The sequence below is a fragment of the Pelobates fuscus genome, chromosome 3, assembly GCF_036172605.1.
Source record: "Pelobates fuscus isolate aPelFus1 chromosome 3, aPelFus1.pri, whole genome shotgun sequence".
NCBI lineage: Eukaryota > Metazoa > Chordata > Amphibia > Anura > Pelobatidae > Pelobates > Pelobates fuscus.
In genome coordinates, this window is record NC_086319.1 from 330,346,293 (window position 1) to 330,370,843 (window position 24,551).

The window sequence follows — 24,551 nt, forward strand, 5'->3', positions numbered from 1 at the left end:
TGTCTGCTCCCTTCTACCACTATAGGCAAAGACACCTTATATATTTTAGAGGGTCTTTTTTACTCCTACGCATTATGTCATTTGGGGCTTTCCTTATTAGAGAGTCATAAAAAAATATTGCTAAATATTTTACACGCTTTCTATTAAGAGGGCCTTACACATCCTTCTAAGCAAGCACTCTAATCTATCAGTATCCCTTTTTTGCTTGATCTTTTGTTATCTTTCAGAGTATTAATAGTTTTTGACAAGATAAATCTAGAGCTGTTATCAGCCAGCATGTAACAGCAGATCTGTCTCAGTGACCCGTCAGCACTTCAAACAGCGCAATCATAAATCCAATGCATATATTTGTAAATCGGCAAACAAATGAAATCATCTTTTAGTCATGAATGAAATTACAATGTCTGATCATTTTTTAGAAAACATGGCATGCTTTAGAAATGAAAAAGTAGATAATATTTCTAGATACAATCGTTTCTAAAAAGAACATCTCATTTCATATCGTATATAGATGCATATTTATTTTCTTAGATTTTTTTTTTTATACTCATGGATATATCTGGATTTCAATAGTTACTCTCACCAGCATCTATCTCTGAGATAGCTGTAAAAATTCTACTTTTTTTTTTGTGCATCAAGAGATTTCATCCTGAAAGAGCCCAGATGCAGAAAATCATCCGATTAAAATTGTTAAAAACAATATCTTGAAACATAATTGCACTGTTTTGTTAAATTCAGAAATACAGAATTCAGTTATGTTTATCTATCCAGATTGTAAGCTCTTTTGAGCAGGTTCATTATCAACCTACTGTTCCTGAAACAATTTGCAATTGTCTCATTTATTGTTATAGAAACATAGAATGTGACGGCAGATAAGAACCATTCGGCCCATCTAGTCTGCCCAATTTTCTAAATACTTTCATTAGTCCCTGGCCTTATCTTATAGTTAGGATAGCCTTATGCCTATCCCACGCATGCCTAAACTCCTTTACTGTGCTAACCTCTACCACTTCAGTTGGAAGGCTATTCCATGCATCCACTACCCCTCTGTAAAGTAATACTTCCTGATATTATTTTTAAACCTTTGTCCCTCTAATTTAAGACTATGTCCTCTTGTTGTGGTAGTTTTTCTTCTTTTAAATATAGTCTCTTCTTTTACTGTGTTCATTCCCTTTATGTATTTAAATGTTTCTATCATATCCCCCTGTCTCGTCTTATAGAAACATAGAATGTTAGAGTTCCCCCTTTATAACACTGTAATGCACTGCGCTATATAAATGCTAATAACATAATAATAATTAATAATAATAATATCTGCTGAAGCTGTGGCTCTGCTAACTTCCATGGATTATAACAGTTATCACCCTCAGTCATTAAGTTGACTTAAGCTCAGCTAATGGACCGTGGTCGTTGACTGCTCAGCTGTTGTTTTATTACAAATCTCATTATGATCTTCCCATATTAAGCAAGATCTTCTATGTATCTACACACCATGGCCCTTGCGGGTGCTCTCCAGCATATTTGGATTTAATAGCTTATTGTTGGTTGTCCAGGTTAATATTTTTAAATCAGAGAGATGTAAATGCTGCTTAACTTTTTTCTTTTCATGTTTCATCCATTCTCTTATCCCCAAGAATGAACCATCACCCCCTGATAGTGCTGCCATATACTGGTTGGTCCCATTCATTTTTGCTTCTGGGACTTCCCATTCCTTAGGCCTATGGGCTACCGAGCTTCCAGTGTAAACTTGGTAGATTTTAACACTCTTAATGGAATGTAGTGCTTTTGACATTATTATCCTCCTGTTTCTTCCACCCTCAAAATGCAATTGGTGCTCTCTTATTCTAGATCTCTACTTTCTTATCTCTAGATCTCCTTTTTACATCCCTTAATAGTTGATGATTTATTCATTATTTTGGCGCAGCGAACTGATGGATAATTAAAATGATAGATAAATATAATGTGGGAGAAAATAATTGAATAAGTTTTAAAAGTAGTTGAGCTGTATAATTAGATTGAATTTGGCTTTTCCCCCTAAATATTGCAATTCTGTTGACAGTGCCCACAATTCTCTCTTTATGAATAATCCCTTCTATTTTTCCAACCAATACTCCCCTCTCTATCCTATTAAACCAAGACATATCGTACATTATTTCAAAACAGAAAACTACTGTTTGAGAAGTGATGGCAAAAAAAAAAATAATAAAAAAAAAAATCATCCATTAAGTTTACACGGTTAAGGGCAAAATATAAAAGAATACATCACCTCACTTCCAATTTATGTTTTTTTTCCTCGGATTCGTGAATTTATTTGTTAATACATTAGTGGGATGCCAGACTACTTGCAATGCAAAAAGTGTAAAAATTTCCTTCAAGCCAAATGCAAATCTTGCTATAGAAAAAGCAGCCTATTATTTAGTAGGCGTCATTTTGACAGGGGAACATAACATAAATAGACATAAGTGCAAATGTTTGTAATGTATATAAATGATGTTCCCATTTCTTCTGGAACTAATTTTAATTTAGATTAGGTCATATATTTTTCCTTTCCGGATAACTATTTTACAAAAAAAAAAAAAAAAAAAAAAAAAAGAGAAATCGAAATGGCATTGTGGAAAGTTTTAACTTCATTTTAACTTCTGAAATATTTATTAAAGGAAAATGCAGAGTTGGATATATTTATCTAAAAGCAGTTTCACCCTGTGTAGTTCTAAGGAAATGGGTGACAGTTTGACAGAACAGCAAGCGACGGGGTCTTGGTGAAATATCCAGTTGCAATAGAGAAATAAAATTACCTTTTTTAGATGGATACTTTGCCATATTTAGCTCGGGTTTTTTATGGAAGAACTTTCGAAATTTGCCATTTCCTTCTTGAAATTCATTTTCTCTAATCGCAGCTTCTTGTGCTATTCTGTCTTGTTCCATTCTTTGAAGTTCTTCTGAGAATAATATAATGGAAATCATCAGAACATTGATGTTACATAACGAGCAATTCTGGGTCAAAGTTCAAAAAGTGGAGCAATCAGTACGAACATCCAATTGGTTTCCATGGTGATTGTACCACTATTAGAATTTTATCTCTTGTAGCTCAATACAAATGTCCCCAATTTGTTTTTGTTTTTTTAAATACTTAATTGATTATTTATTATATTTGCAAAACACATTGGTGTACCATGAAGGACAAGTATGGGTTTATTATAATTAATATTATTATATAGCCAATAATGTCAGCTGTGTTGTAAAAAGTATTTTAGAAATTAGTGCAAAATGAGAGGACATTTGGAAAATAAAAATGACTAAAAGTCTTTAAATACCTTGAATTCTAAATTATTATTTTGAGACATATACTCCACTTCTAATTACTTGTAAATAAATGTACCCCACCAAAAAAAAGTTGTAGTTATATACAGACTTTTTTAAAGTTTAATTTGACAAATGGCTATTCAGAAGGCCAGCATGCAATGACATAATTTACATTCAATGACGTATATGTGATGTGTTATAGGAACACTCCTGAAACCATTACAATGACATAGAAATGAAATTGTTATGGTGCTAGGAGGCCCACGGCGTTGGCTTGCCTTTAGGGTTTAAACCATTCACAGATGGTTTAACAACAAAGTCAACAAAGTCTCCTCTCAAGCATTGCTTCTATGTGCCTTCTCCACATCTGCTTTCTCAAAATCTTTAGGACGGAAGTCTGGGAGAGCCGTTGGTCAGGGGCACCACTCATTGGCTTACAGCAAGCGTGTCAAACTAGCGGCCCACAAGGACCATCTTTGCAGCCCGGCGAGCCGCGAGTACATGCTGAGTGTTATAGCAGAGTAGGCACTTGCTTTCCTCACATTACAGGTGCCTACTCTGCTAACACTTGCCCGGCCAGAGAGAAGGGCCAGCGAGGGAGCTCAGTGTTCCTGCTCCTCACTGCTCCCTAGCGCACGCTGACTGAACTGAAGCCAGGCGCCGGAATATGACGTCATATTCTGGCACCCGACATCACTGAACCACGCGAGGGAGCAGTGAGGAGCAGGAAGGACCCCAGGGAGATGCCCCACATCGTCTCCATAAGGTAAGGAGCAATAAAGAAAAGAATGTGTGTGTAAGTGTGTGAGTGTGTGTGTCTGTGTCAGTGTGTGTCTGTCTGTCAGTGAGTGTGTGTGTCTGTGTCAGTGTGTGTCTGTCTGTCAGTGAGTGTGTGTGTCTGTGTGTGTGTGTCTGTCAGTGAGTGTGTGTGTCTGTCTGTGTGTGTCTGTCTGTCAGTCAGTGAGTGTGTGTGTGTCTGTCAGTGTGTGTGTGTGTGTCAGTGTGTGTGTGTGTTTGTCAGCAAGTATGTGTGTGTCTGTCAGTGTGTGTCTGTCAGCAAGTAAGTGTGTGTCAGTGAGTATGTGTGTGTGTCTGCCAGTGTGTGTGTGTGTGTCTGTCTGTCTGTGAGTATGTGTGTGTGTCAGTATGTGTGTGTGTGTCTGTCCATGTGAGTGTGTCTGTGTGTGTTTGTCTGTCAGCACGTATGTGTGTGTCTGTCAGTGTATGTATGTGTGTCTGTATGTGTCTGTCTGTGAGTATGTATGTGTATCTGTCTGTGAGCATGAGTGTGTGTGTGTGTCTGTATGTGTGTCTGTATGTGTGTGTGTCAGTGTGTGCGTGTGTGTGTCTGTCAGTGTGTGTGTATGTCTGTCTCTGTGTGTCTGTCTGTGAGTATGTGTGTGTGTGTGTCTGTCAGTGAGTATGTGTGTGTGTGTGTGTGCGGCCACATAAACTTGAACCTTGTTTATGTGACCTGTGCCACACTTTGAGTTTGACATGCTTGGCTTACAGCATTCAGCTATTCATAAAAACAGCTTAAAATGACTTGCTGAAGTGCTGTATGTTTGAAGGGTGTATCCTCTATTTTTTATGTTCAAGAAAAATTGCTACTTTTATAATTAAACCTTCTTACACCCCTCCCCCACCCACTATCCCTTTCCCACCACCCCCTGGCTGTTAATCAGACATCCAGTCCTGTTACTTTCTGGTTTGTTTAGCTAAGTAAAGCTAAACTCAAGATGCAGGAGATTTCTCAGGGTACCTGCCTTGCAAAGACGTCTCATTGAGCTGCACTGGGAAGTCTGTGATTGGACAGCCACATAAAGTCTGGGCAGGGTTAGAAGGGGAGGGCTTGCAAAGACAGCAGAAAAGAGAAATGCAACTTTTGCAAACTCTAAACCAGCAATGAGAAGATTGGTAACTTGGCCTTTCATGAAACTTTGTCCAAACATTTGAAATGTGTATATTTATTTGAGATTAGGCAGAACATATATCTTGCAATATCAAAATGAACACCTATTTTATCATCATTTCTGCTCATCAAATTGAGCTGACTAAGATCTACATTGACCTAAGCACAAGAGAGATATGTTATAATTCCCGTGCTTATTAAAATGCCAACATAAGAACAACTTGAGTGACAGAACCTTTAATTCTCATTGGAAGTGATTCACATTGCAAACAAAGCAAACTAAGGGCTAAATGCAATTCTTTTGGACAAGCCTTTAAAATTATCACAATCTGTTAGGAAAACTTTTCATATGATTTATCTACAAACATTTCTGTAGACGTTAATGGTGACTTCCAAATGGTAAATCATTTGAAAAGATTTCCCATCAGATTGTGATAATTTGAGAAGCTTATCTGAAGGAACAAAAACAATATCTAAGAGTTTCTGCTAAGTATTACTTTTGAGTTAAGTCAACATTGGAGTAAATAGGGAATCAGCTTTTGATAATTTGGAAGAACTCTGTGCTACTTGGCAAATGACAAATACCATAAGTACACACAGAAGAGATGCAACTAAGCGAGCTAGGGTTTAATCTAATGAGTTACACTTAATGATGTAAAGTAAAACATCATAGTGGTTAAATACTTGCAAACCCTCTTGATTTTGATCACAGATTGCATGTTTAATCAGGTTCACCAGAGATTATTGCAAATCTGGAATTAGTAAATTAGCTAATTATGTGATTTTTTTTCAGTGATTTTTTCTCGTTCTGTAGTTTTATACAAAACAGCAACTCTAAATTATCTAATTTAAACAGAAACAAAATAAAGTCTCTGACATTTGTTCGGGTCTATCATGGCTTTCTACCTAGAGGCCCATCACGCGTGCCATCAGTGGGATTGTCAGAGTGTAAAAACCTCTTTCTTTGTTAAAAAAGACTATAATCTGACAGAGCCTATCTCCCTTTGGACAAATCATCTCCAAAATGGAAGACACAAGACCGTGTAGTAGATGATAGCTTCAGAGACATTTACATGGAAGCTTTAGTTTCTCGTATTATATTTTCTTTGTGTTATCCCAGATAGTTTTTGTGTTAATTTCTTTTCATACATGGGGTATATGAAGTCATATATAATCATTGAAGAATGAGACATTTTTCACTGTTAAGTGGAATGTATTTGGTTATGAATTAATGTGATCAAACCATCAGACTGTGTTAAGGTTTCTCAATGGGAAAGTTAGCTTTCATTGTACAAGAATGAGGTAAAGAACTAATCTTCCTTGTCTGGTAAATGGCCTATAAAAATGGTTTCTACACAGTGGATGGCCGACTGATACCAGCCTCAATTACCCATCCTGACAGTTCAGATTGCTAATACTTCTTTTTTAATTAGGCTCCACTATAATAACATGATGATTGCATTTAATAGGATATAACGTTAATCATGCGTGTGATTCAGTAGTAAAGGTTATCTGGTTTCCCATTCCTTCACAATGTGGGGCTGCGGTATCTTTCTTTACTTTGGAGTTTAATGACTTATTTTCGTATGACAGCTGATATAGTTTGTTAAACCCTTCTTAATATTTAATGTAAGAAATATCATTATGTATTAGTTGCTTCTCATACAATCTACATTCGAAATGTGCAATTTCTCAACCACTTGAATAATTTTGTCTCACTCTAACTGCACTGAATAGTCAATATTTATGGTGATTTTTTTATAAATTACATTAATTATAGGAATGTCAACATCAGGGATAATCTCCCTTTCCTACTACCGTTTCCTCGGCAGTTCTACTCAAGGAAATGCAGTTTGTCTGTGACACTTTGGGGAGTGGAGTTAAAGTCTGAAATCATAGGACTTTCACAGATATTTAATAGTTGTTTTTTTATTAACTGTTATTACACATTTTCCGTGACTCAGTCCATCTAAAGGGCACAGAAAGTTTAAAAGCTGGTACAATCAGAAAACTGAAAGGAAATAATAGCTCATATGAGCACTGTTAGACACCGTGATGATAAGTTCATACTAGACATGAAACATGTCCAGCACATTCATGGTTTCTTCACCATCGTTTTCATTCTTTTCACCCAAACTCCTTGCAGGTATGAGCTGAATTGGTATCTTTGTACCTGCATTTTATTTCACATTTTTCTGCTTTACAGTTTACTACTAATTGGATACAATAAAACTAACACTTTTCCCCCCTATGTACCCATATGGATCTACTTTTTATCTTTGTACAAACACTAGCTGTCTGGGAGTAAATATGGCGGGCTATTTACTATTTACGGTTATTTAAAATAAAAAATAAATAGTAGAAACCTCTTGACATGGCCCCAGAATCAAGAGCTTAGTCGGTTAGTGCATGGATCTCAAGGGGAATTTTACTTTTAAGGCCAGGGCCAGATTAAGAGCCCAGTGGGCCTGGTGCTGACAATTATGATGGGCCTAATTACAGAATCTTATCGACCAAAAACACTAAAACATTCCCAAGCGTCATGTAGCTGATGGAGATGGTGCTGGAGGGAAAGAAAACAGCAGCTCTAAGAAAACACATACCCTATGCTAATCTCTCTCTAATTTATGTTTTCATATTTCAAGTACATCCATAACCCCTAACAGCAGTGTCCAGTGAAGCAGGAAGTCAATGGGCGCGGTAAAAGGGTGTGCCACTGACGCAAATCACATAGCCTGCCAAAAGGGGCGAACATGACTAGGGACACTGGCTAGGAGACATGGGGACACTGGGAGACATGGGGACACTGAGACACTTGGGGATACTGACTGGGACACATGGGGACACTGGGAGAGTAGAGGACACTTGAAGACATGGGGACACTGAGACACCAGGGACACTGAGACACTAGGGATACTGCCTGGGAGACATGGGGGACACTGTGTCCCCATGTCTCCCAGTGTTCCCAAGTGTCTCTGTGTCCCCATGTGTCTGTGTCATAATGTCTCTCAATGACCCTTAGTGTTTTAGTGTCCCCATATCTACCAGTGCCCCCATGTCTCCTTGCAGCCTTTCCCCCCATCCCTCACTTCCCTGAGCTGTAGGCTATCTCTGCACGCTGGGAGTTGCTGTCTGGACTCTCTGTAGCTGCTCCTCTGCAGATTAGTGAGTAGAGATAGGCAGGGAAGGATATGCTGGAACTTCCTATCCCTGCCTCTCTCCCTACTGGCCAGTGCTGGTATTGCATCATAATCTCTGTTTATACTGAGAAAAATACCAGCATTTGTATTGCCAGTATGACTGCAATATCGGCACCGGCCAGGCAGACTCAAATAGTGGCTGTGCCAGTAAAATACTAGCCAGGTGGAAACCCTAAGAGTAGTGTGTAAAGAAAAATATATATATATATATATATATTTTGTTTTAATCAATGGGCCTATTTCATGGGCATCAGCCCCTATGCCAGTGAAACCAAACTGTAAGCATAGCTGAATTAAATTCACTTTACATTTACTTTAAATTCTTGCTTTAGTAAATAACCTTGCAAGTGATTCAGGAGAAATATGAATTTAATTGTGTATGCTACACAAAACATCTTATCTGTCGTTTTCTTTTCTGAACGTTACAGAATACAGAATATAGAATAGATCATTTTATAAATGTTATACATACAATGCTAGTTCAGTTGTTGAATGGGTTCATATTTTAAATGATTGAGCTCCCTAAGCACCAGAAATAATCTTAGCAATGCCTAATTCACTTTCAAGCTGGTACATAACTAGGAGTTTTTTTTTATTAGATGAACTATAATTCTAAAGCTTTTTACAAATAATATTCAGCTTATAAAAACACCCATAGAATAAGGTTCATTCTTCTAAACGTAAGGGCATACTTTTACAAAGAGTCATATACTGTATCTGGGAATGCATTGTCAGATAAAAAGACATAACCACTACAGATCATTGTAGGGGATTGTAGTGATATATATATGTCTTCTGGAGTTGTCCAATTTTTTTTTTTATTCATCCATTTTGGAAAAGTTTGACGGGCTGTCTCTTATTCAGCTGCTCAGATAGTGCAAGTAAAAAGGCTTATGTGTTTACAAGTTAAAGGAACACTATAGGGTCAGAACACAAACATGTATTCCTGACCCTATAGTGTTAAATCCACCATCTAGCCCCCCGGCCCCACTTGCCCCACTAAATATAGTAAAATCTTACTTTTATTGCAGTTTGCTGCTGCTGCCTCTGCACCTTATCTGTTTGCTTGGCTGACATCATCAGAAGTGTTGAACAAAAGCCAATCACAATGCTTTCCTGTAGGATTGGCTGAGACTGTCAAGGAGGCAGATCAGAGGCAGAGCCAGCACAAGCCAAAGACAGCCCTGGCCAATCAGCAGCTCCTCATAGAGATACATTAAAGCAATGCATCTCTATGAGGAAAGATCAGTGTCTCCATGCAGAGGGTGGATACACTGAAAGCTCCTCTAGTATCCATCTGAGTAGTGGCCAGTGGAGACATCCATAGGCTGTAATGTAAACACTGCATATTCTCTGAAAACAGTGTTTACCGCAAAAAGCCTGAAGAGAATGTATTTATTCAAAAGAAGATATACAATAATCTGTAGTTGTTCTGGTGTCTATATTGTCCTGCAAATAAGTGAAAAGTATACCCTTTGCCTCTAGAAAAATACACAAATAAAACGTCAATAAAATTACTCATGTAATAAATGCAACAGACTAAATAATAAAGTCCAATAATAGTCTGTGTAGGTCCCTTTGTTCCCGATGTTTTCTGGTGTTACTCCATGATCAAATAAAATATGAAAATGCAAAGAAAAAAAGGGGGTAAATTAGTGATACACTATTTCACTACAAAAAGGGAATCCTTTGTACAAATAAGAATATTAATAAATTGACTTTATTTGAATCTTAGCTGGAAGCTAAGTATCAGTGTAAAAAACTTCACATAAATTAAAATTGGAATTAAAACAAACTCCAGATATCTTTAAATGAATAATAGTAGGGCTTCGTTACGGTATGCCTACTAGTTAGTACAGAAAGTGCTGGGTGCAGACCTTATGCTGTTCTCGGCGTCCCGAAATCAGCAGTTCAGATGTTGGTTTGCTGGTAACAGTGAAGGTGAATGCTCCCCAGGCGCTGGCTTTCTGTGATGTGAGTTGTGTCCCTCCAAACGCGTTTCTCCGTTCCAACGGCTTTATCAATGGATGCGGACTTTTCAGGTAAATGCCGCTTTTATAGCGGACTCTGATTTTCATTTAACACTTAATCAAAAACGATGTTTCAAACTTCTGGAATTCCATAACATTCATTAATAATACAATGTGAATAGTCTAACACATATTTTCAAATTCTTATTTGCGATCATGCTCACAATGTTACATTTTTGTTATTATGTGTCGCCATGGTTACTCCCGCTGGATACAAATTCAAACGTAACTGTCTTTCTTTTAACTTTCAATATATGGACATAATTCACAGGGCATTTCTACAATATACAGTCATGTATCGGTACACTTTTTATTGTTAGTGCTTTCTAACCAAGGGAGTAATACCAGTGCACTAAAAATTAAATGTATAAAAATAAATGTATTTAAAAATAAATGTATTAAAAAATGTATTAAAAAATGGTATTCACAATCCGATGTTTTGCAGTGAGTACTATACAAGTAGGTATAACTCTCTACCAATTGCTAATATTGATTCACAACAATATAGATCCATAAAATATGCTCAACAATAAAATAATAATCATAAAAATAATATGAAAAAAAGAAGTAGTTTACTAGATACAATTACGAATCTATGTTCTCTGATTTAAAGGTGTATACATATTGGAAAGTTGTGTTTTGTCACTGGAATGCAAAATGGGGTTATAAAGTGAGATCACCTATCACATAGGGAATCTAACAGTTTATTAAACTAAAGATCATGGAAAATAGATAGAGCTATGCCATAATTAATGCAAAAGAATAAATTGCATGAGGGGAGATAAGTATGATGTTGTACCTCTTAATTATATATTATTATTGTACTCCTATGAGGCACTATCATTATTATTATGATTCGAGATAAATACTATTATGGATCAGTGAGTGACAGAATTACTATTCTTTAGGAATCGATAGGTTATTATCTATCGCTATTTATCCTAAAAAATGGCATAATTCAAATTCTGCATTCAAGCCATTTGGTTGTAGTGTATTTAAATTATATATCCATTTCATCTCTTGTATGCCTAGCTGTTTCGTGTGGTCTCCACCTCTCCAGTGTTTCTTTACTTTGCATATGGCTTTAAAGTTCAAAAGGCTCATATCTGCTCCATGGTACTGTGCAAAATGTGCCGATACTGTATGTTGCATAAATTTCTTTTTGATATTTAGCATGTGCTCTCTGACTCTTATATACAACTGTCTTTTTGTTCTGCCCACGTACTGGAGTCCACATGGGCATTCCAGTACGTAGATTAAATTCACACTTTGACACGTAATGAAGTCCTTAATTTTAAATACTTCATTACGATTATTGACTTTTCTGTTAGAGATTTCATGTACTCCTTTCAATGTAGTGTTTCTGCTGGTTTTGCAAGCAATACACTCATTGCAGTAGAAGAAACCCTTTTTTGTTCTTTTTCCTTCCTTCTTGTTTCCTTTCAGATGATTATTTGTTAATTTATTTTTGAGGTTCCTAACTCCTCTAAATATTATCCTGGGTTTTTCGGGTATGGTACTAGTCAAAGATCTGTCTCTTTTTAGTAGGTGCCAGTGTTTCATCAGGATCTTTTTAAGTTGTATATTCTCTTTACTATAATCCAGAATGATGGGTGGAAAAAGGTTAGTTTGCTGTGGTGTTGCTCTGTCATTTCTTTCCTTTTCTCTTAGCAGGTTACTGCGTTCTATATCCTTCACTCTCAGTAGGTCATATTCTACTTCCTTAGGATCATACCTAAAAAAGAAGAAACAGTGGATGTCTTCAAACATAGCAATTTGAAACCTACCTCAACTTTCTACCCCTATAACCAAGTCTCAGCTGGAATGGAAATGTTTGAGGAACTTGTCACAGAAGACATAAGAAAGATCAAGAAAAATAACTACCAAAGAAATAATCTTACGAGAAAAGAAATAGAAGCGTTGGAGAACCTATCGAATAACGAAGAGATATGCATTAAACCGGCGGATAAAGGTGGAGGAATCGTGATTATGACTAAAGAAAATTACTTAAAAGAAGCATATAGATTATTAGGAGATGGGGAAACTTATGAAAAGCTACCCAAGGATCCATTGGAAAAGATACAAAGAGCACTGAAAAATATGCTTATACAGGCTGAAGAGGTAGGAATCCTAAAAGCGTCAGAATACAAATTCCTGGATATAAATTTTCCGAAAACTCCAACATTCTACTTCTTACCAAAGATACATAAAAACCTGAGAACACCACCAGGCAGACCTATTATTTCTGGCATTAATTCCATCACTTCAAACTTGTCTCAGTACATTGATCATTTCTTACAACCATATGTATTTGGAGTGAAATCACATCTAAAAGACACAACGCAGATGATTCGGGAACTGGCTTCCGTGGTATGGAAGGAAAATCTCATCCTGGTATCCATGGACGTAACATCACTGTATACCATAATCGAACATGAATTAGGGTGCAATTCAGTTAAGAACACCCTGAGGAGGATTGGAGATCTAGAAGAGTCACAAATCACGTTTATAATCGAAAGCATTGAATTTATACTTAAGAACAATTATTTCCTTTTTGAAGACCAATTTTTCCTACAGAAGAGAGGGACTGCAATGGGGACAAAATTTGCTCCCAGTTTTGCCAATATATTCATGGGCGAATGGGAAAACAATTATATCTGGAACACCCACTCATGGAATAAAAATATCCATAGGTACAAGAGGTATATTGATGACATCTTTCTTGTATGGGAAGGGAGCATAGAAGAACTGGATAAATTTCTTGTATACATCAACAATAATACCTGGGGAGTAGCACTCAATACAATCCACAGCACTACATCTGTGGATTTCCTTGATCTTACCATCTATATTGAGTCAGGTATCCTGAAAACAAGGACACATTTCAAGGAAGTTGATGTCAACAGTTTCATCTTAAAGGAAAGTTGCCATCTTCCAGCATGGCTGAAAAATGTACCATACAATGAATTTAGAAGATTAAGGCGCAATTGTACAGACCAACAAGTATATATAGAACAGGCAGAGAAAATAAAAGAAAATTTTCTGGCTAAAAACTATGATCCTAAGGAAGTAGAATATGACCTACTGAGAGTGAAGGATATAGAACGCAGTAACCTGCTAAGAGAAAAGGAAAGAAATGACAGAGCAACACCACAGCAAACTAACCTTTTTCCACCCATCATTCTGGATTATAGTAAAGAGAATATACAACTTAAAAAGATCCTGATGAAACACTGGCACCTACTAAAAAGAGACAGATCTTTGACTAGTACCATACCCGAAAAACCCAGGATAATATTTAGAGGAGTTAGGAACCTCAAAAATAAATTAACAAATAATCATCTGAAAGGAAACAAGAAGGAAGGAAAAAGAACAAAAAAGGGTTTCTTCTACTGCAATGAGTGTATTGCTTGCAAAACCAGCAGAAACACTACATTGAAAGGAGTACATGAAATCTCTAACAGAAAAGTCAATAATCGTAATGAAGTATTTAAAATTAAGGACTTCATTACGTGTCAAAGTGTGAATTTAATCTACGTACTGGAATGCCCATGTGGACTCCAGTACGTGGGCAGAACAAAAAGACAGTTGTATATAAGAGTCAGAGAGCACATGCTAAATATCAAAAAGAAATTTATGCAACATACAGTATCGGCACATTTTGCACAGTACCATGGAGCAGATATGAGCCTTTTGAACTTTAAAGCCATATGCAAAGTAAAGAAACACTGGAGAGGTGGAGACCACACGAAACAGCTAGGCATACAAGAGATGAAATGGATATATAATTTAAATACACTACAACCAAATGGCTTGAATGCAGAATTTGAATTATGCCATTTTTTAGGATAAATAGCGATAGATAATAACCTATCGATTCCTAAAGAATAGTAATTCGGTCACTCACTGATCCATAATAGTATTTATCTCGAATCATAATAATAATGATAGTGCCTCATAGGAGTACAATAATAATATATAATTAAGAGGTACAACATCATACTTATCTCCCCTCATGCAATTTATTCTTTTGCATTAATTATGGCATAGCTCTATCTATTTTCCATGATCTTTAGTTTAATAAACTGTTAGATTCCCTATGTGATAGGTGATCTCACTTTATAACCCCATTTTGCATTCCAGTGACAAAACACAACTTTCCAATATGTATACACCTTTAAATCAGAGAACATAGATTCGTAATTGTATCTAGTAAACTACTTCTTTTTTTCATATTATTTTTATGATTATTATTTTATTGTTGAGCATATTTTATGGATCTATATTGTTGTGAATCAATATTAGCAATTGGTAGAGAGTTATACCTACTTGTATAGTACTCACTGCAAAACATCGGATTGTGAATACCATTTTTTAATACATTTTTTAATACATTTATTTTTAAATACATTTATTTTTATACATTTAATTTTTAGTGCACTGGTATTACTCCCTTGGTTAGAAAGCACTAACAATAAAAAGTGTACCGATACATGACTGTATATTGTAGAAATGCCCTGTGAATTATGTCCATATATTGAAAGTTAAAAGAAAGACAGTTACGTTTGAATTTGTATCCAGCGGGAGTAACCTTGGCGACACATAATAACAAAAATGTAACATTGTGAGCATGATCGCAAATAAGAATTTGAAAATATGTGTTAGACTATTCACATTGTATTATTAATGAATGTTATGGAATTCCAGAAGTTTGAAACATCGTTTTTGATTAAGTGTTAAATGAAAATCAGAGTCCGCTATAAAAGCGGCATTTACCTGAAAAGTCCGCATCCATTGATAAAGCCGTTGGAACGGAGAAACGCGTTTGGAGGGACACAACTCACATCACAGAAAGCCAGCGCCTGGGGAGCATTCACCTTCACTGTTACCAGCAAACCAACATCTGAACTGCTGATTTCGGGACGCCGAGAACAGCATAAGGTCTGCACCCAGCACTTTCTGTACTAACTAGTAGGCATACCGTAACGAAGCCCTACTATTATTCATTTAAAGATATCTGGAGTTTGTTTTAATTCCAATTTTAATTTATGTGAAGTTTTTTACACTGATACTTAGCTTCCAGCTAAGATTCAAATAAAGTCAATTTATTAATATTCTTATTTGTACAAAGGATTCCCTTTTTGTAGTGAAATAGTGTATCACTAATTTACCCCCTTTTTTTCTTTGCATTTTCATATTTTATTTGATCATGGAGTAACACCAGAAAACATCGGGAACAAAGGGACCTACACAGACTATTATTGGACTTTATTATTTAGTCTGTTGCATTTATTACATGAGTAATTTTATTGACGTTTTATTTGTGTATTTTTCTAGAGGCAAAGGGTATACTTTTCACTTATTTGCATATCATTTACTTAATAGGTTGTCAGGTTTCCTATTATATATACCCTCCTCCTTAGGAATTTAAGTAGCGCTCCACTTTTTGCACACTATTAGCGTCTATATTGTCCTGTTAACCCCTTAAGGACCAAACTTCTGGAATAAAAGGGAATCATGACATGTCACACATGTCATGTGTCCTTAAGGGGTTAAATGAGGTCCAAGCTGGACAGCAATGATAGTGATCAGAGAGTGCTGGTCTAATCTAGCCCGGTATTATCAGCTTAAATGAAGTGATCTCCAATACATTTTCACAAAAAACAGGGGGTGGTGCCTTTGGGATTAAATATGTCCAGTCTTGATAGAGACATGTAAATAGCTCATAGACATAAACTGTTCATTCCTGGCTAGCTGTGAGGTTGTATTTCAAGCGAAGGCTGCGAATGGCCTTTTTTCCCCCCAAGACATTTTCCTTGCACATCTGCTCAGAAGATGCAGCCATGAACACCACATTAAAACACATCGATAGCATGGTGGTTACTTGTGTTGCTCAGCTGACATTTATGTGAGCAAACATTTTTCCTGCTTTATCTAAAAAGGTAACAGAGCATGTCTAATTCATTTTCCTTAAAATTAAATTTACCCAATTAAAGGGACCCTGTAGGCACTATAACCATTTCATCTCATTTAATTGGTTATAGTGCCTGTAGTCCCCTGGTACTGTACCTCTGTTCAGTGTTGCACCATTTTCAAGCACTTTAACACTGAATGAGGGCTTCCCATAGCCCCTCCCCACTGGAGGTATGTCTAAAGCAGAGATTACACACCACCTTGTAGTCATACCCATTCATACCAGCAATAAGCACTATGATCAGCAGAATTAGTCAGCTAATACTTTCTGCCAATCTCAGAGGTCCATTGCTGCTCAGGCTAATGCTTCCTCATTAGCCCAAGTAGTACAGAAAGGATGGGTTGCTGGGTACTCTTGTTTGGCATTAAAACATTAAAACCGGTTTAATGCTGAAAGGAACAATTGTTCCAGAGGACTTTAGACACTATAACCACTTCAATGAGATGAAGCAGTTAAAGTGCCTACAGTGTTCCTTTAATTATTAACAGAGTACCATGAGGTGACTACGGACCATGTGATTATTAGTTCCAATTCACCCAGTCCCTTTACCACTAACAATCGCCCAGTCCCTCAGATCTCTTAAGACCCTAAGTATGCATAAACAAGGATTGTCCTTAATAAGTTTGCCATGTAACATAGAAACATAGAATGTGACGGCAGATAAGAACCATTCGGCCCATCTAGTATATTTTTTTTCACCAAATGTCAATCAAAGCATGTTTCTCATATCCTTATCTTCTACCACTGAAATAGGCTTATTTGAAACTGGGCTATAAATTATTAAAAACTGCAGCTTCATATATACACATACAAACACATACACAATATACACACAAACAGTTACATTGCCATGATATAATTCAAATGTTGCTTTAAACAGTTTAAACAGTAGAGGGAGCACATGTATTCTTTATGAGACTTTTAGATAACATGAGTTTTTGCATTTTTCAGCATGTATCTCTGTGCTAACTGAGGGTGGTGCCAACGCCTTGAACAATGTACAATAATGAGCATTAAGTTACATACTGAGAATTTCACTTAATCACTTAAACGGCATGCAGTTTTATTCTTTTTTCATAAAGAAAAGTATGATGGACCAAAACGAATGAATTTATATAATTAATGATAATGCATTATGAATTGTATAACTGACACCATAAAACAGAAGTGGAGGAGACAAAAAGACACATAAAACAGACACATAAATTATTAACCCCTTTCCTCTCAATCCTGTGTTTACACCAGCTAAATTTGATTTTGTTTTGCCCTGATATGAAGCATTTCATCCCTTGCACCTAAGGTATTAAGAAACTGGACCACTATCATACTCTACTAGAAAAACACGATATAGCTAGCCCATATATTTTGTAGTTTGTAGTTATGACATATTACAAATCAACTCCCATTTATTTGCACCCACCTACACTGTCACATACCCCTACCTCCCCTCCGTTTGATTTACGCATGCTCATGCTGTCACATACCCCTACCTCCCCTCCGTTTGATTTACACATGCTCATGCTGTCACATACCCCTACCTCCCCTCCGTTTGATTTACACATGCTCATGCTGTCACATACCCCTACCTCCCCTTCGTTTGATTGACACATGCTCATGCTGTCACATACCCCTACCTCCCCTCCGTTTGATTTACACATGCTCATGCTGTCACATCCCCCTACCTCCCCTCCGTTTGATTTACGCATGCTCATGCTGTCACATACCGCCACCTCACCTCCGTTTGATTTACACATGCTCATGCTGTCACATACCCCTACCTCCCCTCCGTTTGATTTATACATGCTCATGCTGTAACATACCCCTATCTCCCCTCCGTTTGATTTACACATGCTCATGCTGTCACATACCCCTACCTCCCCTCCGTTTGATTTACACATGCTCATGCTGTCACATACCCCTACCTCCCCTTCGTTTGATTGACACATGCTCATGCTGTCACATACCCCTACCTCCCCTCCGTTTGATTTATACATGCTCATGCTGTCACATACCCCTACCTCCCCTCCGTTTGATTTACACATGCTCATGCTGTCACATACCCCTACCTCCCCTCCATTTAATTTACACATGCTCATGCTGTCACATACCCCTACCTCCCCTTCGTTTGATTTACACATGCTCATGCTGTCACATACCCCTACCTCCCCTCCGTTTGATTTACGCATGCTCATGCTGTCACATACCCCTACCTCCCCTCTGTTTGATTTACACATGCTCATGCTGTCACATACCCCTACCTCCCCTCCGTTTGATTTACACATGCTCATGCTGTCACATACCCCTACCTCACCTCCATTTAATTTACACATGCTCATGCTGTCACATACCCCTACCTCCCCTCCATTTAATTTACACATACTCATGCTGTCACATACCGCCACCTACCCTCCGTTTGATTTACACATGCTCATGCTGTCACATACCCCTACCTCCCCTCCGTTTGATTTACGCATGCTCATGCTGTCACATACCCCTACCTCCCCTCCATTTAATTTACACATGCTCATGCTGTCACATACCCCTACCTCCCCTTCGTTTGATTTACACATGCTCATGCTGTCACATACCCCTACCTCCCCTCCGTTTGATTTACGCATGCTCATGCTGTCACATACCCCTACCTCCCCTCTGTTTGATTTACACATGCTCATGCTGTCACATACCCCTACCTCCCCTCCGTTTGATTTACACATGCTCATGCTGTCACATACCCCTACCTCACCTCCATTTAATTTACACATACTCATGCTGTCACATACCGCCACCTCCCCTCCGTTTGATTTACACATGCTCATGCTGTCACATACCCCTACCTCCCCTCCCTTTGATTTACGCATGCTCATGCTGTCACATACCCCTACCTCCCCTCTGTTTGATTTACACATGCTCATGCTGTCACATACCCCTACCTCACCTCCATTTAATTTACACATGCTCATGCTGTCACATACCGCCACCTCACAACTCATTAACACCCACTCTATCCAAGCCAGGGAGGGGGACTCGCACGTCAATGAATAAATAATGATAAAGGCTCTAGTAAGGAGCTGAAACGTCACTTTTAGCCTTAATAAAGACTGCTCATGATAACCTCTCTGAGTGCTCAGGCATTTTTTATATTGAAGCTCTATCTTTATATTTACACCCACTCTGTCATATTCATACAAACAGCTGCCACCTACACCCAGGTAACTAGTTACATATTGTCCTAAAGCCACAACCCTGCACCCTATCATACTCCACCTACAGACCCATCCAAGCACATACCCTAACACTATATACATCCAGTAATCCAGGCATGGCAAGCTGCAGGTTAGATATTTTTATGGACTTAATAAATGTATGTGACACCAATGAGTCAACCCTACAGCTGGAGTAAAGAAACATTCGAAGCACCATAACCACTATGCCAGGAGTAAGATGTCAAACCTTTTTTAGCATGGTTTGGCTACTTACACGGGTCCTGCATCTGGTCTGCTCCAGTAGGAGAATACGGATTGCTTTATAGCACAAAGCAGGGCCAAACAGGATCGTGCTCATTAGCTGAGTCAACACGGATGCTCACAGTCAATGGGTGCGATTCTTCAACGACTGTGCTTTAATTACAGAGACATATGGCCACTGCTGAAGAAGACCATATACAGGGGATGAGTCTACGGGCACCTGGTGGGAGCCAAGTAACTTCTCAAACCATGTTGGAAAGGTTTGACATCTTACCATGAGATGGTGCCTTGCTATATCAGCAATGATGGGAAGAGGTCCGTGGCATGGGTCAAGAACATTTCCTTCCAGTTGTGCCGATTCATTTTATGATTGAAAATTTGTATTTACTTTTAATTACATATTCCATTATGTGTCAGAAAAGATGTTCCCCAGAATACTATGTTTCTTTGCATTGCATAAAAGCACTGCAGGTTATGAATACATGGCTGCCTATATCTTGATGCATGGTTTTTGTCAGGCCGGCTCATGTTTTTTTGGTTGGAGATTGGCTGGTTACATGACCTGAATGATCGAACCCAGAATCTTTTAGAACTGGTAGGGTGGAGAGCTTAATGCAAGTGTTGCAGAATGTTTTGTTATTGAGTGACTTTTACACATTACTTGTAGCTAACAGTAGATTGAATTTCGAATGGCAGCTGACAAAATATGAAACATGCATGGTATCCTCATAACACAATATGTCATAGTGTGCTACAAACCATTACTACACGGGTTCAGTCCACCAGTTTTAAGACATTTATTACTTTCATAATTGATGTCACTTTCATTGAACGTAACATATCCCGTTATACCCTGTCCATCGCTATCATGAAATGAATTATGACAATCCACAGGGGTAAGGAAATGCGTATTTCATTGGTTTCCAATAAACAGATTACAGGTCAGGAAATTCATGGTATGAATATTAATTCCCATTTCAGAATGAAGCATTCGCTGCTGCATAGACGCTTTCCCTCTTAAAGTGACACTATCAATTTTAACTTGTGTTTCTCTTTCAGAGGAAAAATGTTGATTTAAAAAAAAATATCACTTGAGTTTTTCAGTAAGCAACTTATCAGTGTAAAAAATGGATTTCATTTCACAAATGTTCGCATATATGTGAAAGAATCTCCGGTGGGGTAGTTCAGTTGGTAAATTCCCTAACTACAAAGCCTGTTCAAAATGCAAAGTCACAGGTTCAAATCCTGGCATGGTCGAGCCCTTCATCCTTTTGTGGTTGATAAAATAAGTACCATCAATTGGGTAATAATAACATCTATTACTATTCAGCGGAAGATGGGCACTGTATAAATACTAGTTCTTATTATCATCTGTACATTTAAATTGTCGAACATTTGTGTTTACTGTATTTATGTGAATGAATGTGCATATTAATGAGTATGAATGCAAAAAGGTAGGGCTGATGTGAGCTAGCCATGCGCTATGTAGGTGCTTCTGGCTCTCATGCACTTTAGTGGTTATGGTGCTTTAAGTGTTCCTTTAAGCCCTACACTTGTCTATATTACTTTATGAAGTATCAACTGTGCTTTTTATTTTTAACATGGACCAAGATATGTATGTTAAAACATTTTGTGGATTTTGAGTTTGTGCAACATGTACCGCTCTCTTGCCACACATTTAAAGCGGCACTGTCATGCCGAACTTACCTTTCTTTAATCGATTCCTCTTCTCTCTCCCTGTCAGGATCTGTTCTTTATTTCTTCCTGTCTTCTCTAGTTTTCTTTAAAACATAAGACAAAGTAGGGGCTACTTTGTCTTATGGAGGTTTCCTACGCTTGACCAGCTTTGACCAGCGGAGGAACAAAGTATGCTCCGATTCATGTGGTCAAAGCAATTTTCCTACAATTCTTACCTTTTCTCCGTGATCTTGCAATGCTTCCTGTCAGTATTCCTGAAAGTCCTGTCACTTAGACAGAACGCAGGCGAAACCACTGAATTCCATCCTAACAGAATGAGAACACGTTGTTCATTCATGTTAGGACGACATTCGGTACTTTTAGGTCGGTGCGAAATTTCATTCTAATGAATGAAACTCTGATCCTATTCGGGCCATCTTGCAGCCACTTAGTAGACAACTCCCTAATTCCCACGGTATCCCAGCTATCAACCAAAAGGCTGAAAGACCTAAATTGGTCTTTCAGCCAAATTTACTAATACTAAGTAAAGACTACTTAGTATCAGTAAATTCTGCCCCTACTTGGTATATCGCGAGTAGGGGCATGTCTAGTAAACAATGAGCAGCCTGTGGCTGCTCATTGTTAAAAAAAAAAGTATCCCCTCTCCCGAGCCCCCACCTGTGCCGTGCGAGTGGGGGCTATTAAACCGGACCTATTGCCGACCCCGACCCCTGAACGGCTGGTGGGGGCCCTAAAAACCAATAAGGGGGGCAACCTATTGTCCTCCCCTCTGGCCCCCACCCCTGAGTGGCGGGTGGGGGCCCTAAATAACAATAAGGGGGGAACCTATTGTCCTCCCCTTTGGCCCCCACCCCTGAACGGCAGGTGGGGGCCCTAAATAGGGGACCTATTGTCCTCCTTCCCTTGCCCCCACTCCTGAGGAGTTGGTGGGGGCCCTAAATAACAATAAGGGGGTACCTTTTGTCCTCCCCCCGCCCCCACCTATGAGCAGCGAGTGTGGGCCCTAAATGAAAATGGGGGGGCCTATAGTCCTTCCCTCCTGCCCCCACCCATGGTGTAAATACCCCCCCCCAGGTGACTAGGGGTCCCCAAAACCCTAGTCACCCCCACCCAATTGTTTTTAATAAGGACCTACCTACCCCCCTCACCTTAAAAATAGTGAGGGGGGAACAATAAAACTAAATCCATGTAAATAAAAAAATAACATACCATTTGATATCTTCTTTTTTTTTTAAATCTTCCTTTTTCAGCCCCAAAAAGGTCAAATAAAAATCGGTAATACCCGTCGAACTTTGAAAATAAAATAAAAAACCTGTGCGCAAAAAAATCTGACAAACCCCTCCCCCCCCCAAAGTAATCCATCTTCACCCAGCGAAGGGCACTGTGCAGCCTGAGCTCCGCAGGGCAGGAAAAAGCTTACAAAGCCTTCCAATGCCCTGCAATTAGGCTCAAAGCACTCCAATTGGTTGGTTTAAGCAAGCCGATCAGAGTGCTCTGACAGGTAAATGAAGAGACTGACAGGTAATTCTCTACATTTACCTGTCACAGCACTCTGATTGGTTGGCTTGAAATCCAACCAATCAGAGTGCTCTGTTTCATTTTACACAGCATGGGAAAGTTCTTTGGAATTTTCCCATGCTCTGTAATTTGACTCATAGCAACACTCTGATTGGTTGCTTTCAATCAACCAATCACAGTGTTATGAGTCAAATTTCTCAGTGGTGGGGGCCGGGGGAGAGGACAATAGGTCCCCCCTTATTGTTATTTAGGGCCCCCACCTGCTGCTCAGGGGTGGGGTACGGGGGAGGACACTAGGTCCACCCCCCCTTTTATCATTAAGGGGGTGTGGGCTGTGGGCTGGGGAAGAGTGTGGGCAGGGGTGTGGGCAGGGGTGTGGGCTGGGGAGAAGGACAATAGGTCCCCGCTTATTGTTATTTAGGGCCCCCACCCACCGCTCAGGGGTGGGGCCGGGGGAGGACAATAAGTCCCCTCCCCTCATTGTAATATTTTCTATTTTTAGATATATTACAAGGAGGGAGCTGCGATCCGATAGCTCCCTCCTTGTAATAAACCAAACGAACAAACGAAGAGGTCTTTGTTCATTTGTTTGAGATTTCTATTAATTTATTCATCTTTCTGACGAATGAATAGATGAAATTCGCGCTCGCATGCCCAAGTGTTTAACTAGGCATGGGCGGGAATTTCCCAGCGCTATCTAGTGTGGGCAGCTGATGTGTCCTACAGGGACTTCATCTACTCACACAAAGATGGCTGCACCCAGGACCTAGGTCCGGTCACAAAATAAAGATGCAAAAATAGGCTTAGGGGCATTTGGAGGTGACGAGGGGGACAATGAAATGTAATTGAGTTAGGAGGGGGGTTAAAAATACATGTGATTCGGCCATGATAGTGCCGCTTTAATGCTTGTTGATTTAAAGGTTTGTTGCAGCTGTGATTTGTCATGTGGATAAATTGTCATTGTGGTTTAAAATGGGCAATTTTATAAAAATAGCATACACTGGACATGTGATTTAGGGGTTTGGAGTATTTTTTAGAAACTCACTGTGCTGCTCGATAGCGAATCCAACTTTCTTATTCTACCATTTAATTTGTGTCCGATAATTATATTTATGCACAAGAGGGTGTTCATTTTAAATTGCAGACAAATAGAAATGGATTAGAACTGGACATAATGATGTATAGTGCAAAGGTGTGATCAAACACTTGTCACAAGACAATATAAAATAAAATATGCTGTAAATTTTATATAAAGCACATTTTAAAAATGAAATCTGTGACTCTCATAAACATCTAACTATAAGAAAACTATATAACAAGAGCTGAATAATCTGATAATCAAACACTGCTTGACTATTTGGTCTTTATTATTCTACAAGAACATAAGAATAGGCAAATAACACAAAGAAACATTCTCTACAAGCTATGTCTTAATAGAAATAACAAATGACG

The 24,551-nt window shown here is 38.4% G+C and overlaps 1 protein-coding gene across 4 annotated transcripts in view; it reads right to left on the reverse strand.

The window, feature by feature from the left end:
* The window catches only part of SLC12A1 (solute carrier family 12 member 1), a 118,803-nt gene that overhangs the window by 22,100 nt on the left and 72,152 nt on the right, over positions 1-24,551 (reverse strand). For 3 of the 4 annotated variants that reach the window (XM_063449027.1, XM_063449028.1, XM_063449026.1), the window contains exon 21: positions 2,796-2,939. In XM_063449027.1, coding sequence (XP_063305097.1) covers positions 2,796-2,939 — 144 coding nt within the window. The remainder of the gene's footprint in view (positions 1-2,795; positions 2,940-24,551) is intronic. The other variant, XM_063449029.1, reaches the window with a different exon arrangement.